Below are 15,166 nucleotides of genomic sequence, written 5' to 3' on the forward strand. Positions count from 1 at the left end.
CCATTTTGTCTGTGAATACCATAAAAGACTTGTCAGCACCTGGGCGTGCTAGAATTGAGTCTGTGCTCAGAGCTTCTTTCAGTTCATAAAAGCCCTGTTGATGCTGTTTGGACCAGACAACCTTGTGTGGCTTCCTCTGCTTACACAGATCAGTGACAGGAGCAGTCAGAATACTAAAATGCAGGATGAACCATCAATGATATTCTGCCATCCAATGAAGGATTGTGCCTATTTTCTTGTCTGGGGTGTGGGCCAATTCTTAGCCTCTGCTTTGGCAGGGGCTGGTTTTATACAGCCCCTCCCCAATCTATGGCTGAGAGCCTACTTTTGACATCCTCACCTTGCATTTCTCTACTTTTAGAGTCAGGCCTGCTGTCAGAACGTAGGTCATGGGCTCGTCACAGATCTGACTGAAAGTACAAATATGCATATACGACAGGGCAAATCCCCCAGGCCATCAACTAACAGATCTACTAGCTTCTGGCAGGCAGCTAGGGCTCCCTTGAAGCCAAAAGGACCAGGAAACAGGTACATGCCCATGGTACAAATGGGTGTCATACGCCAGTTTGAGTCTAGCCTCCAAGTCCAAAGGCCTCTGCTACTAATCTTTAATGAGGTCAGCTGTAGTCAAGAATTGGGTCCCTCCCATCTTGTCCATTCTAGGCATAGGGTACATGTCAGACCCTGTGATAACATTTAGCTTTTTATAATCCACCCTTCCTCCTCAGGCATTAGAAGAGGGGAGGCCTCTGGACTATTTGACCATTAAAATCACCCCTGACTCCTGCATGTCAGTGACTCCTTTCTCTAGGCTGCTTTCCCAGGAGCCCTGAAGGGTGAACTTTTTATTGGGGCCTGGATTCCACCTCATAGACAGCAAGTGTGGTCTGGCCCCACTTACTTAAAAATGCCTGTAGCCCCCCTCTGCTCGCTGCGTGGAGGTGCAGAGAGACCTGTGGAGGCCAGGCTCATTTCTTCCCACAGATCTATTAGGGGATTCTCTCCCTCCACCACAACTGGCCCAGGTCAGAGTCAATCATAATAGGGTTTCATCATGTTCACAATACACTTGGTGGTGGGGGAGCAATTAGCTCCCCCAACACCAATGAGAGGCCACTGACTGCAGTTCACTTACTTCACTTTATACTGAGATGAGTGGAGGATTTATAAAACATGCCAAACTCCTCCATGCTGTAAAGCTATTCAGTTCATCTATGATACTCCGGGGGGTGAAGCTAGGCCACATGCACTAGTGTGAGTAGCTAAAATATGCAAATTATTCATTGTACCTACCCGCAGCGTATAACAAGTTTTAAAATGCTTTGGATATTTTAGAAGAAATCAGAAGCAGCATCAACCACATCAGTATTTTATTTAAGGGAGAGTGGGTGTAATGTGGGAGAGGTTAACATGTATTTGCTGTAGTGCTCTGGTTCTAGGGCAACGGAGCCAGGGAAAAGTAAAACATTCCTTAATCTCAGCCAAGCACCATTTTATTGTCTGGGTGAAAAGGTAACGCAGGTGGATAGTCACACTCCCAGCAGTTAGCTGAACAGAACACACTGCCCTTTAATCAGATTTGTGCGGAAAGCATCCAGTGAGGAATAGTAGCTGCCTAGTGTCACAAAGGAAGGAGTGTTGCAAGGATAGCACGTGCTGACCCGACAAGGAGTTTAGATTGCAGGTGACCAGTGTTGTCCTCCCATGCCACACTGAAAAATAATGGAAGTTTCTGACCACCCCCAAACAGAGCTTAGGACACCCAAGTTGTGTCTCTTTGCAGAAGCCTGATAAGCTTTTCAGGGGAAAGGCTGAAAGCCACTGATCACCAGCCCTTAACTTGTCAGCAGACCCAACTCCACCAGTGGGAGTGTCAGAAGAGACAAGGTGCTGACAGGCCAGCAGCACTAACCACCACTCTTTCTAGAGCGGCTCCAAGCAGAGTTAGCAACACGGGTAGAAGCTCAGTACCCAGTGTATTCTGGAACACCCCTTGGTGCTAGAAGAGTTAGCGACACTGGGGTAGAAGCTCAGTACCCAGTGTATTCTGGAACACCCCTTGGTGCTAGCACTCAGAGCAACTGAGGAAATTTTAAGAAAAAAGTCTTGGACAGACAAAGCCCATGAGACTTGTTTTTAAACCCCACACTAGCCTCCCCCACAGTCCAGAAACAACTGATCTTCAGCCTACTAGCATTGAGGCTTACAGTGCTGTTAAAATTCAGAATGTTTATACTGCTTAGTATAACCTTGAGGGTACAAAGGCACTTCCCCAGTACAGGGGCCCTCTTGTGTGAAACTGGGTCAGTATGAGCCTGTAGGCAGCTGCTCCAGTTATCACCTTTTCCAGCCTGTTTCTTAGCCCTACATTCCTGGGGCTTTACTTCTCAGTCTTGCAGGATCAATGTGACATGGTCCCAGCTCAGGCACAAACCTTCACCTCAGCCAAGGAGGAAATCACAGATTTCATTCACTGTCCAAGAAAACGCTATTTGCCCAAGCAAGTCAAACTTGGCTATAAATACACCCCCACCCACCGAGAGCAGCTCATCCATCACAGGCCCCAGGACATACCTGGAAATGGGGCTTTGCTTATGCTTATGCTCCTCCCCAGCAGCATGACTTTCCTGGGGCAGTAAGATGAGGCAGGAGTTTACACTCCTCCAACAGCTTCCCCGTTTTGTTTGTTTAAGTGGTAAAGAGTAAAAGACGACATTTTGAAAACCAATTCAGCCACTTCACAGTTCTTTGGTACAGACATTGGCCACGACAACTGACCAGCACACTTGACACCACAAGCACAGTTTGCATATAAGAGGTTGCAATTTTTTTTTTTTTGCTGTGTAAACAAAAGGGAAAATGCTTCCATGACCTACGTGCCAGCCACCTGCCCCGAGTTTTTGTTTTGTTTAAAACACCCCCTCTGCATAATTTATTCTATCCTCTGAAGGAGTCCAACAGGGAAAATCCCAGCTATCGCTTCCGCTCGCCCTTCTGTGTCCTCTTCTTCTCCTTCTCCTTCCGCTCCTGCTTGGCTAGCTTGTCCTTCTCCCGCTGGTGTCTGTCTTGCTCTTTTTTCTTCTGGGCCTCGTCCCGCAGAGAATCTCTCTCCAGCTTCCTCGCGTTTACGACAGCCTCCACGTTTGTGTTACGGAACAACGCTGGGTGCAAGGTAAGGAGGCTAAAGGACACGCCTTGGCTGGGCTCATGTAGGTCCCTGGGCTCTTTTCAACGTTCTCTCTCTCCCCGTGGGTATCTGTTTAAACTGGTGTGTAGGAATTAGTGCACACAGGCTGTAGTGGGGGCTGCCTTATTCCAGACCCACCCCCCACACTTGTCAGTAGCACCTAATATTGCAGCTTTCCTTTACCAGGGTCAGCAGTCCATGCTGCGCTCTCTCCATGGCTGCTTTGCAGTGGACCACCATAGAAAGCAGAAACTTAAAAAGGCAGCTTCTGGGTCCAGATGCCATGCAGCCAAGCTGTGCTCCACTGCTGTGTGCCCAGGAAAGCAGCATGCATGGACACCGCCCTTCAGAGACTATTCTCTCACTTCACAGTCTGCCAAACGCTAGCCCTAGTGTACCGCCAGAGCCCCTCGGCCACATGCAAAGGGCTGCCATAAGGGCCAGGGAAGAGATTCCCCCCCAGATTGCTGAGCAGGGTTTTTTTCACAGCTCAGACCACGAACAGCCTTCCTGGCTCCTGCACTACATCTCCATGGGGTGAGGGGACTAGCCAGCAGTTCCACTAGCCGCACTCCTGGGCCCTCCTAAACGCCCGGGTGCTAGGCTGGAGCGATGCTATGGACAGCGACTATGCCCCCTGCTCAGGGCCCCAGAATCTCCTCTGCCTTGCTGAGCCACATCATTGGCACTGCTGCTTTGCTGTGGCCAGGGTGAAGAGGATTTGCTTCCTTAATCCTTGGCAGCACCCATCTAGATGCACATGGTATTGGCTGCCCACCCTTCTCAGACATGGCCCATTCACCTGGTCAGAACTCCACCCCGCAGAGTGACAGAGCTTGCTACACGCGATGTGCAAAGGGAGGGAAAGGGAGTTGTGCCCTTATCTTTTGCTGCTTTATGAAGTAAGCCTGAAGGTCTGGGGCGGAGGGCATAGCAAGGGAGGTGCTGCTTAGCTTTTCCCTTAGATCAATCAGGAATGGCAATCCCCTCTTTTGCTGGAAGAGTATGTGTTGCTCTGAGATACTAAGGGCTGGACTGCACATGTTTTGTACCCTTAACAGTACATCTTAAAAACTGACATGGTGACTGATGGCCAGCGCCTGTGAAAGCTGATGGGATTTTTATGTATTGTCTGTTAATGATGTTAGGGTAAAGCCTTGGAGAGGCAGCACTGGAATTACTTTAAATCTACATGAATAGGTAAAGTGGTACGACCCCCTTCTGTGGGCACAGAGAGAGCTATACAGGAGGGCTCATCCTGGCCATGTGTACAAGTGTGACTAACCCTAGAACTTCACCCACCCCAGCAGGTCATACCAATAACGAGCAGTACAAAACACTGGGCAGAGTTGCCCAAGAACCGTCCAACAACAGGGGCAGATCCTCAGCTGGGTAAATCAGCTCCACTGACTCAAATGAGCTTGGGTGACTTGCACCAGTTGTGAGCCTGCCTCAGACCTGGCTTGGGCTCTCTCCTTGTGAAACTGAAGGGGGGAGGGGAGGAGCCAGAATCTTTCAAGGAGTGCTCCTCCCCATCCCCTCCCCCACAGTGAGTGTCAGCTGCTTAAATGAAAGGTGGTTAGTAAGAGGGTAATGATCTGAAGAAGTCACTCCTCCTTTCCTCCCTGGGTCTGCAGGGAAGAGCAACAAAACCCACCAGTGGGGAATGGTAACCTTCAGATGTTTATACAGCAGGAAGCAGGTGAGGGAGAGAGAACAAAGGGAAATCCAGTGCAGAACTTACAGTCCTTCCAGAAAAGCCTCTGTGGCTAGCGAGCTGGGATTTTCAAAGGATACATTTTTCTGACCCAATCGTTAGTGCTGCTGCAGTGGCTCCATCCTGTTCATCTGCTCCAGTGAGAGAACTAAGGAAACTTGGAGACTATTAATAAAACTTTGCCACCTTGAGAGTCTCCTTTGTCCCAGGATCTCAAAACATGTGAACCGTTCATTCTTTCAACACAACTGGTGAGGCGCCAGAAGCTGGGGCACAGACTGATCAAGGGACTTGCTCAGTGTCCCGCAGAGTGAGGAATGGAACCCAGGAGTCCGCACTCCTTTTCCTCAGCTCTAACACCAGGTAAAAGGCCCTCTATTTGCATACACCCAGCTCTCCAGAGGAAAGCCTGCCCTCTGCCCACCTAGTCACTCCTATCAGAGGAGCAGCCTGAAAGCCTTCTGCAGAAAGCAAAGGCTGCACACAATACATTAGCTGAGCGGGCTGCTGTGACAAGCCCATTCTATTCCTGGAAACTGCTTCCATGAACAGATCTCACAAGCCATTGCAGGCTGTGGCCCAGCCCATATTGCTGCTGGGGTCTGGGATGCCAAGGTCAGTGCACAGGAGGGGGCAGGAAGTCGCTCCCCACTGCTACTCAAACCTGCACTGCACAACTGGCTAGAGCATTAGAGCCATTTTTATGCCCTCCTCCAAAACACCAGGTAGCAGCTGCTGCGAGAGGCAAGTTCGATGGACCAATGATCTGCTCTGATCTGGCAGGATGTAGGGTGCTGCCATCAGGAAAACTAGTGGTAGAAAATGAAAGTTTCCCAGAGCAATAGCTCCCTCCTTTGCTTTGCTTCCACGGCTCATTCAGACTGTGCTGCACAGAACACTGAGCGATACCACTCCAGCCAAACCAGCTACAACAGAATAGAAGGGAGCTTGCGTGCGCCTAGGTCACTAACTAAAATCCAAAGGGGCAAGAAAGCCATGGGAAGCAGATTTAAACGTTCACCCTCAAAGGCAGCCTGGGATGGTAGCCAGCACATTCTCAACATGGGGCCTGTGGTAGGGAAAGGATATTCCTCCTCGTCTGTTACATTGGCATACTGGGCCAGGAGGGCAGCTTTCCTCAGCTTCTCATCCTGGGAAACCTCCTTTGGCTTCACGACAATCTGGGCCTGCTTTTCGATCATGCTGGCAATGGCCTGGATCTCATCTGGGAAGGAGAGAAATAGGCATTAATGAGCGCCTCCACTATGGCCAGCAGCTGGTGTCTGACATCTCCAGATAGAGGCCATGTGCCTTTTCTCAACAGGCAATGGCTGGCATGTTTGTCTGCAAAGCCTTTCAGGCAAAGTGCTTCACACACTTTACATGTATAGCACAACTGAAATGCAGCCACCTCTGGGGAGGAGCATGATAGTCAACCAGCACACTGCTGGGGAAGGAGGGAGGAGAATAAAGAAAGTTTTGGCCAGTGAAATCCCTCCTCTTACAAAAATTGCCATGGGATTTTCAGAGTTCACAGAGCAGACAGGTTGGACATTATTAAAGCTGTAACCCAGCAAGTTAGGTGTGGAACTCTAGCTGTGTGCTTCAGAAAATGAAGGAAGGGTGGATCTGGACCCTGCTGAGATTTGAACCTGTGGCTTGAGGGAGTTGGGTTATTTCAGAGCTGTGGCTGAGGAGTCCAAGCCACTGGCTGCTGGAGGAAATGGCTCAGACCCTCGCAATCCGGTTAGACCAACCACCTTTGGTTCAAAAGAAAGCTTTCCCCCTTCTGCGTGTATACCTGGGCAGACAATACTCCTGGGGGAGGAGAAGTTCACTGCCAGTTAATTTCCTTATTTTACAACAAGATCTTGATTTCAGCCTCAGTGTAAGGAACTTAAACGCAACGGAAACACAGAGCTTCGTGGATTAGTAATACCAGTTGTGGTCGATCACACAAATGGCTTCATTCAGCATAAATCAATCCCACTTTAAAGAAGAACTATTTCTAGTGGCATTTATCCGTGTAAATTAAAAAGATTTTAGTTAATAAAATCCACTCTACTCTTGGTCGCTCCCTTGCAGTTTAAAGGCACACTGAAGCTAACAATCATGCTTGTAAACAAGTTTCTGTACCTGCATAGCTATCGTAGGTTATTAACTGAAAGACTTCTAAAACTCCAAACCACCCAAAGCTCTTTATGCTTTTCTCCCCCACTCAATTTGTCTCAAGTTGGACAGTAAAAGTTAAATCTGTCCTTTGTTTATAGTCAATTTTACTGTCAGTTTCTTAATACCAGGCAGATGCCAGCAGAAGAGATGATTTTTTCAAAGATCATCTCAGAGTTTGGCGATTTAGAAAGCCAAGAAGAAAATAAGGATCTAAGTGCAATGAATCTTTATGTTTCTTCAAAGTACAAATATATATTGCTACCTACATTCTGCATGTCCACAACAGAGACCTGGTATGGAAAATGAAGGGACGCGTGGGGATAGGGGCAGATGTGCCTGACTGAATGGGTGAGGTTGGGGTAAGCCAGGGTCTGCATGGGGGAAGCACCCTAACAGTGCCTACCTGGCCCTCCAAAAAACCTGTTTCCTACTTTTCTCACCCATACCCAACAACCCTCCAAGTTCACACCCAGGCTCCTTCCCTCAGCCCCTCCATTACCCCTGACTCCCCCAAGCCTTTGCACTGCATCTGAGGGGTGCTGGAAATACAGTTTGTATTGTAGTTTAAATGAATTATTAATCAGAATTCTGTATTAATATGTCTAGTAAGGAATCTGTTTGTCAAAAAGCATTTCCTGAATCCTTTGTGTTGTCTGTATTGTTACAGATATACCTGCTGACAGGTATTCTGAAATAAATCATCACAAATAATTGAAACTGGTGTGATTATATTGTGTTCTTTTGACAGATAAAATATGCAGAATTTGAAAATATTGTGTGCAGAATTTTTAAATGTTTTTGGCACAGAATTCCCCCAGGAATAGTTACTGGTTGTTATTTGTGTTGTGATAGTTCTTAGGAGTCCCAGTCACAGAGCAGGACCCCGCCATGCTTGGTACTGTACAGACACAGAACAAAAAGACTCTGCCTCAAAGTGCTTATGATCTAAGTATAAAACAAGAAACAACAGATGGATACAGAAAGGGGGAGCACAAGGAAACACCGATACAATCCTGGTCCTCATGACGGGCTGTGGTCTCACCACACCAGCTGCTTACCTTTTCTCAAATTTTCTGAAAGCATCATAGCAAAGAAGTTTTAAGGAGGGATTTGAAAGAGGATAATGAGGTAGCTTTGTGGATGTTTATGTGGCGCTCCTCCCAGACACGAGGGGCAGCATGGGCAAAAGCATGAAGGTGCTTGTTAAACACCTCTATCAGTACAGAAGTGCTTTATGCCAGAGGTTTGGGGAATCAACACACACTATACTGGTCTAAGCATTTTAACACGGATCATCCCCCTAACCACATAGCTATGCCAGAAAAACTTACTTACATATTTCTTTAAACAAGGAGGAGCAAACCCCTCCAAGGCAGGTTGCATTGTCCAGGCCTGCGCACCTACGGAAACCTAGGTGTAGCCCAAGCTTGTCGTTTTTTGTGAAGGAAAGTTTCACACAGTCTAATGGAAGAAGTACTCTCGTCCCCCTGCAGGACTATGAACCCAAACAGCAGCAGTACAACCAACCAACCAACCATTCTAAGCAGAACGAAAGGCAAAAACGCAGCAGTGCCAATGAACAGTAAATGAGATTTGCAACCGGCTTAGTCATCTCAGGGTTTCCTGCTAACCAAGCTAAGGGTTTTTAGGTGCAAGAGTCTCATCTTGACAGAGTTCCTTGGATTACATGTGCTATTTGACTAAGACATGCGAAGTGTCAACATTACCTTCTTTTTTTTCTCTTACGCCAATACTCTGAGCTTCAGACCACTTCACGACTATTTCCCTGCAGACATCTGGTAACAGATCTTCTTCCTAGTAAGAAAAACCGAGAGCTGCTTTAAAATCAGCATGAAGAAAGGCTCCTAAGAATCAGAACAGCAAGAGCCAAGCCTGAAGTAGAGATTTAAGTGTAGTATGAAGAGTTAATGGGATACAAGCAGTTCTTAAATTCTTTGTTGAACTAGGGCGAACACAGAGAAATTTTCCATGGCCCTTACATAGTTTAAATATCTGTCATAGCCTTTGGGTGTGCGTTCATGTGATCCCCACACAAATATCAGCACACTTGATATTTGATCACTTTGCAGCATTTCAGGAGATGCTGTGCTGGTATTTTTCTTACTTTAGTGCAGGGGTAGGCAACCTATGGCACATGTGCCGAAGGCAGCATGCAAGCTGATTTTCAGTGGCACTCACACTGCCTGGGTCCTGGCCACTGGTCCAGGAGGCTCTGCATTTTAATTTAATTTTAAATGAAGCTTCTTAAACATTTACTTTACATACAACAATAGTTTAATTATATATTATAAACGTATAGAAAGAGACTTCCTAAAAACATTAAAATGTATTACTGGTACGCGAAACCTTAACTTAGAGTGAATAAATGAAGATTCGGCACAGCACTTCTGAAAGGTTGCCAATCCCTGCTTTAGTGAGATTCAGCGCTGGCAGGGTGTGCTGGGTTCATAGCCCTAGCAAGTGGTGCCCTCTGCCTGCAGCGCGGAGCAGGCACACCATGGGCAGCAGCAAGAGGGGTAGCTCAGTGGTTTGAGCATTGGCCTGCTAAACCCAGAGTTGTGAGTTCAATCCTTGAGGGGGCCATTTAGGGATTTGGGGATTGGTCCTGCTTTGAGCAGGGGGTTGGACTAGATGATCTCCTGAGGTCCCTTCCAACCCTAATAATCTATGATTCTATGAGTCTAAGACAGAAGCTCCCCACCATCGACAGTCGGTCTGAGCACTGTTCTGAATGGGACCACACCAAAGACTGTCACACTATTTGCCTAAAACATTCCACTACTCCTTCCGCCAGTTCAGCTCCCCCTGGTGGCAGCACTAGCATGGGCACCAGATGTGCTGTTTGGCATAACTCAGCTGAGAAATGTTTCACATGGTGCTCCACATGCTCATGCCAGTCTGGAGCTCCCCTACACTGTCCTAAGAGCCCGGCATGCTAGGCACTGGACAAACAGAACAGGAAGACAGTTCCTGTCCAAAGAGCGTACAGACTAGGGATAAGACAAAAGCCAACAGGTGGATACAAACAGTCTGCCGGGGAGTACAAGAAAACAGAGGACAATACTGGTCAGCACGATAGGCAGTGCTCTCAGCAAACCAACATCCCAGCTGTTGTTTTTATAGGCCTCATGGCAAAGCCATCTTCTCAGAGATCCTTCTTGTCCCTCAAGCAAAGGAAGACAGAAGAGAAGTTAGAAGATTCTGGAAGTGAACTGCTGGCTAGGTAAGTGGTGGAGACTGAAGGGCTTTGGTTTTGTGGAACATGGACCCACCTTCTATGGGGTGAAGGAGCTGTGTTAGATGGCCTCCACCTCAGTAAAGGGGGACCAGTCTGCTCAGGAACAGGCTGGCTAGAGTCATCAGGAGGGGTTTAAACTAATAGCAAAGGGGAAGGTAAAAAAAGAGAAGATATGATGACAAAATCAAGAGGTTAAGAACAAAATTAATCAAGAAACCAAAGGACATGAAGAGAATTAATTCTTCAATTGTTGACATACCAGTGCTAGGAGCTGGGTAGCAAACTAAAGAAATTGGAATTGCTCATTTATGAGCATAAATTCGATTGAGTTGGCATTACTGAACCCTGGTGGGATGTGCTGCATGACAGGAATGTTAAAATAAATGGTTAGGAAGGATCAAGGGGGCAAAAGGGAAGGGGAAGTGACACTATGTCGAAAATGGCATTACCTGCTTCCGAGTCACTGATAACTCAGAAGAAAATGATCCTCAGTGCTCATGGATCAAGATCCTAACAGATAAAGCACAAAGATGGGGTATTAGCTAGTGTCTGCGACAGCCCTCCAAATCACACTAAGGAACAGGATGACCACTTGTTTACACACCTATCTACAATGCGTAGGAAAAAAGCTGCATGATCACATGGGACTTCAATCTGAATGACACATGCTGGAAGTCTCATGCTGCCAAGACTAAAACATCCTTGGAATTTCTAAACATAATAGATGACAATCTCCTAACCCAAAAAGTGTTGCAGCCAACATGGAGGAATACTATGTTAGACCTCGTCCTAGCAGATAAAGAGGAACTGGTCACCGAACTAAAAATGAATGGTCACTTAGGTACAAGTGATCTTTTCTTTCTCGCATTTATAATGTACAAGCAGAATAAAGCCCAGACCAGCAATACATATACCTGGCACTTTAACAGGACCAATTTCACAAAGCTGAAAACGGATAAGAGCCAAATCAGCTGGGAGTAAGAATTTCATCAGAAAAGTGTGAATGAAAATTGGGAATAATTTAAAAACATCTTAGGAGATACCCAAAAAGCTAACTTCCCACAACTGAAGAAGAAGGCTGTGCTGGTTAAAAGAAAGTCATCCTGGTTTAGAGGGGAAATGAAGGCAGCTGTAAAAAAGAAACTAATATTTAACAAATAGAAGAAAGGAGAAGTTGATAACAATGAATATAAATCAGAAGTTAGGGATTGTAAAAAATTGTTAAGGGGAGCCAAGGGCACATAGAGAAATCTATGGCCTGCAGAGTTAAAGACAACAGGGAGGTTTTTCAAAATATATTAGGAACAAAAAAAATACTGACAAGGGTATTAGTCCATTAGTAGATGGAAGTGGCATAGATTCTGGAGTGCTGTCAATCACAGCTCAACTAAGGAATGTAGTTGTTTCACCAGCTGTTTTTCTCGTCTCCCCCTAAAATGGGAGTTTAGAGACCAGGCAATAATTCACAAAATAGGGAAATACCAGCAGAATTCACACTGGATTTCTTCATTTCGAAAAAGGCTACAGCAGTGGTTCTCAAGCTTACTTGATCATGCCCCCTTCTGTGTGTCTGTAGTAGTTTATGGCACCCTGCCACACAAGTAACATAAACCAATCAAAAAAAAACAAAAAACAACCAACATGCAAGTCTCACTAAATATTAAAAACCGCAAGGTACTGATTCATACAGAGCCAACGATCCATTGTAATAAGAGCAAAAGCAAAACTGTGACTGTGATCGCTGTTTACAATGAAAGGTGCGCACCACATCACAGCAAATGGATTAACATACTGATGGCAGCGACTCTGGATAATGCTATTGAAGTTTAACAGAAATCTGTCAAAATGCACAGCACCATTGGAGGTGTAGTGACCAGATATCCCGATTTTATAGGGACAGTCCCGATTTTTGGGTCTTTTTCTTATATAGGCTCCCATTACCCCCCACCCCGTCTGGTCACCCTAATCTGAGGGACTGATATGTGTGGAGGAATCAACTTTGCTAATTATTCATTGCCATGGTTAAAATGTGAGCAGCGCCCGCAAAAGAAAGCTTCTCATGCCCTCCTCCACCCTCATTTGAAAACCTCTGGTCTACAGAAATCTCACCTGACAGCTCACCAGACTCACTGGCTAACAGCCCTGAAGTTCAGAAACAGGTAGATTCATAAGTCGAACACTTAGTGGTTTTGAGTGTTTCTCAGCAGACAGATGATCATGACAGACAATGTTTGTCCTATATAGTTTTAAGGGCTCAACACAGGACGGTACCATGTTATCTGAATCAAAATCAAAGATGATTTAACCCTATAGATGCCAGCAAACGACCAGAATTGCAAAACCTTAAGCACCCAGCCCCATAAGCAGACAACTGCATAGAGGCTCGGAAAAAGCAGACAGGACAATCGGGACTAAGCTCTTTCCATGGTACAAAGCCAGCCAGTCACAGGAGGAGAGTGTCAGGGGAGTGAGAAGGGAAGTCCCAGGATACTGTATAGCCAGAGAGCGCAAGGTCAGGGCGACTGTAGCAAAACACAGGGTGACCACATGGGTCCCCAGATGTAACCCTATCAGGGGACAGTCCTGAAATGACACAAGTCAGGGTTTAACCCCCTTTACAGCCAGGACCCGAGCCTAGAGACAGAGGTACACGGGGGTGGGGGTGGGGATGACTAATCAACAGGCTGGACCCCAGGACTGAGGTGGGGCATCAACGCAGGTGAGGCAATCGGGGGGTCACGTGGAGATGCCTTCAGCGTCCGCGGCGAAAACCCCGCAGGGTCTCAGGCTCTGAGGGAGTCCGAGCCAGGGGGAAATTAACACGCAGAAGAGACGGGGGGAGGGGGGTGAGATGCTCTCCCGCCCCCGCCCCTTGGTTCCAGCCGCTCCCAGCGGCCGGGGGGAAATAACTCCTCCCAAGCTCCCGCCAACCGTGTGTGTGTGTGTGGGGGGGCACACCCCGCCCCGGCTCCCAGCCCGCGCCGGCGCCCCGCGCGCTCACCAGGCAGGCGCCAGGACCCGTGCAGCGCCCCTCCAGCCGCTCCTCGTCGCTCTCCTCCTCCCGGAGCAGCCTGGATGTAGGCGGCGTAGACAGCCCGGTCCAGCCCAGCACGTCCAGCCGCCCCGCCAGCGCACGGCTCGAAGCGCCCGGCCGGCCGCCTCCCTGCCGCTGGCGCCGCCATCTTGGAGTGGGGGTGGCTAATGCGGCGCTGAGGGGCCCTCTCTGCCATGCGCAGGGTCTCGGGCATGCGCAGCCTTGGGCACAGGAGGTCCACGGGAGCTTGAGCGCTTCCCCCGCCCTCGTCCAGACTACGGCAGCCGCTTGGGCCAAACTCCTTGTGTCCCAGCGCCTGCAGCCCACCCTGTCCCTCCCCCACGCCCGGCTCGCCGGGCAGCGCCCGCCGCGGGGACACGGCGCGGGTAGCCCCGACCTGTCACGCGCCCGCCCCCTGCGCGGAACAGGCCTGCCCGGGCCGCCGGGGCCGCGGAGGTGACGGACACACGGCGGGGGAGCAGGACGGACAGACACAGGGCTGGGAGCAGGACGGCTCCGTGCCGGACGGACAGACACAGGCTGGGTGGCTGGATGGTGGCTGACGGACAGACACACGGCTGGTAGCTGGATGGGTGGCTGACGGACAGACACACGGTGGGTAGCTGGATGGGTGGCTGGACGGACAGACACACGGCTGGGTAGCTGGATGGGTGGCTGGACGGACAGACACACGCTGGGTAGCGGAAGCCCGGTACTGGACGGACAGACACACGGCTGGGTAGCTGGACAGTCGGCTGATGGACAGACACACGGAGGGTGCTGGATGGTGGCTGGACGACAGACACACGGCTGGGTAGCCGGATAGCTCGTACTGGACGGACAGACACACGGCGGGTAGCTGGATGGGTGGCTGGACGGACAGACACAGGGCTGGTAGCCGGATAGCTTGTGTAGCTGGACGGACAGACACACGGCGGGTAGCTGGATGGGTGGCTGGACGGACAGACACACGGCTGGGTAGCCGGATAGCTCGTACTGGACGGACAGACACACGGCTGGGTAGCTGGACAGCTCGTGCTGGATGGACAGACACACGGCAGGGTAGCTGGATGGGTGGCTGGACGAACAGGACACACGCGCTGGGTAGCCGGATAGCTCGGTACTGACGAACAGACACACGGCTGGGTAGCTGGATGAGGGCTGGGGACAGACACAGGGCTGGAGCCGGATAGCTGGTGCTTGGACGGACAGACACACGGCAAGGGTAGCTGGATGGGTGGCTGGACGGAACAGACACACGGCTGGTAGCCGGATAGCTCGGTACTGGACGGACAGACCACGGCTGGGTAGCTGGAACAGCACTGCCGTGCTGGATGAAGACACACGGCTGGGTAGCTGGATGGGTGGCTGGACGGACAGACACAGGGCTGGGTAGCCGGATAGCTCGGTGCTGGACGGACAGACACACGGCAGGGTAGCTGGATGGGTGGCTGGACGGACAGACACACGGCTGGGTAGCCGGATAGCTCGGTACTGGACGGACAGACACACGGCTGGGTAGCTGGACGGCTCGGTGCTGGATGGACAGACACGTGGCTGGGTAGCTAAATGGATGCCTGGACGGACAGACACACGGCTGGGTAGATGTGTAGTGCTGTGGAGCCCTGTCGCTCCCAGGATGGTACAGACATTAGCTTGGTGAGAGGGAGAAGCTTTAGAACAGGAATTCCAATCTCTGACACTCAGTAAGTTTCCCAGACCTCCTAAAGAGCTCTGGGTGGCTCAGAGGCATGTCTTTCACACAACAAAATATATTACCTCACCCAGCTTGTCTCT

General features: G+C 49.3%; 1 protein-coding gene across 1 annotated transcript; it reads right to left on the reverse strand.

Moving 5' to 3' along the window:
• Positions 1-1,355: 1,355 nt before the first annotated feature.
• Positions 1,356-13,583, reverse strand: CCDC43 (coiled-coil domain containing 43). Its single transcript, XM_032806569.2, is given in 6 exon segments — positions 1,356-3,161; positions 4,985-5,043; positions 5,994-6,129; positions 8,804-8,891; positions 13,337-13,406; positions 13,408-13,583. Coding segments are annotated over 6 exon segments (717 nt in total). The 3' UTR covers positions 1,356-2,973.
• Between the last annotated feature and the right edge of the window lie 1,583 nt (positions 13,584-15,166).

This window comes from Chelonoidis abingdonii, chromosome 21 (assembly GCF_003597395.2).
Source record: "Chelonoidis abingdonii isolate Lonesome George chromosome 21, CheloAbing_2.0, whole genome shotgun sequence".
Classification (NCBI taxonomy): domain Eukaryota; kingdom Metazoa; phylum Chordata; order Testudines; family Testudinidae; genus Chelonoidis; species Chelonoidis abingdonii.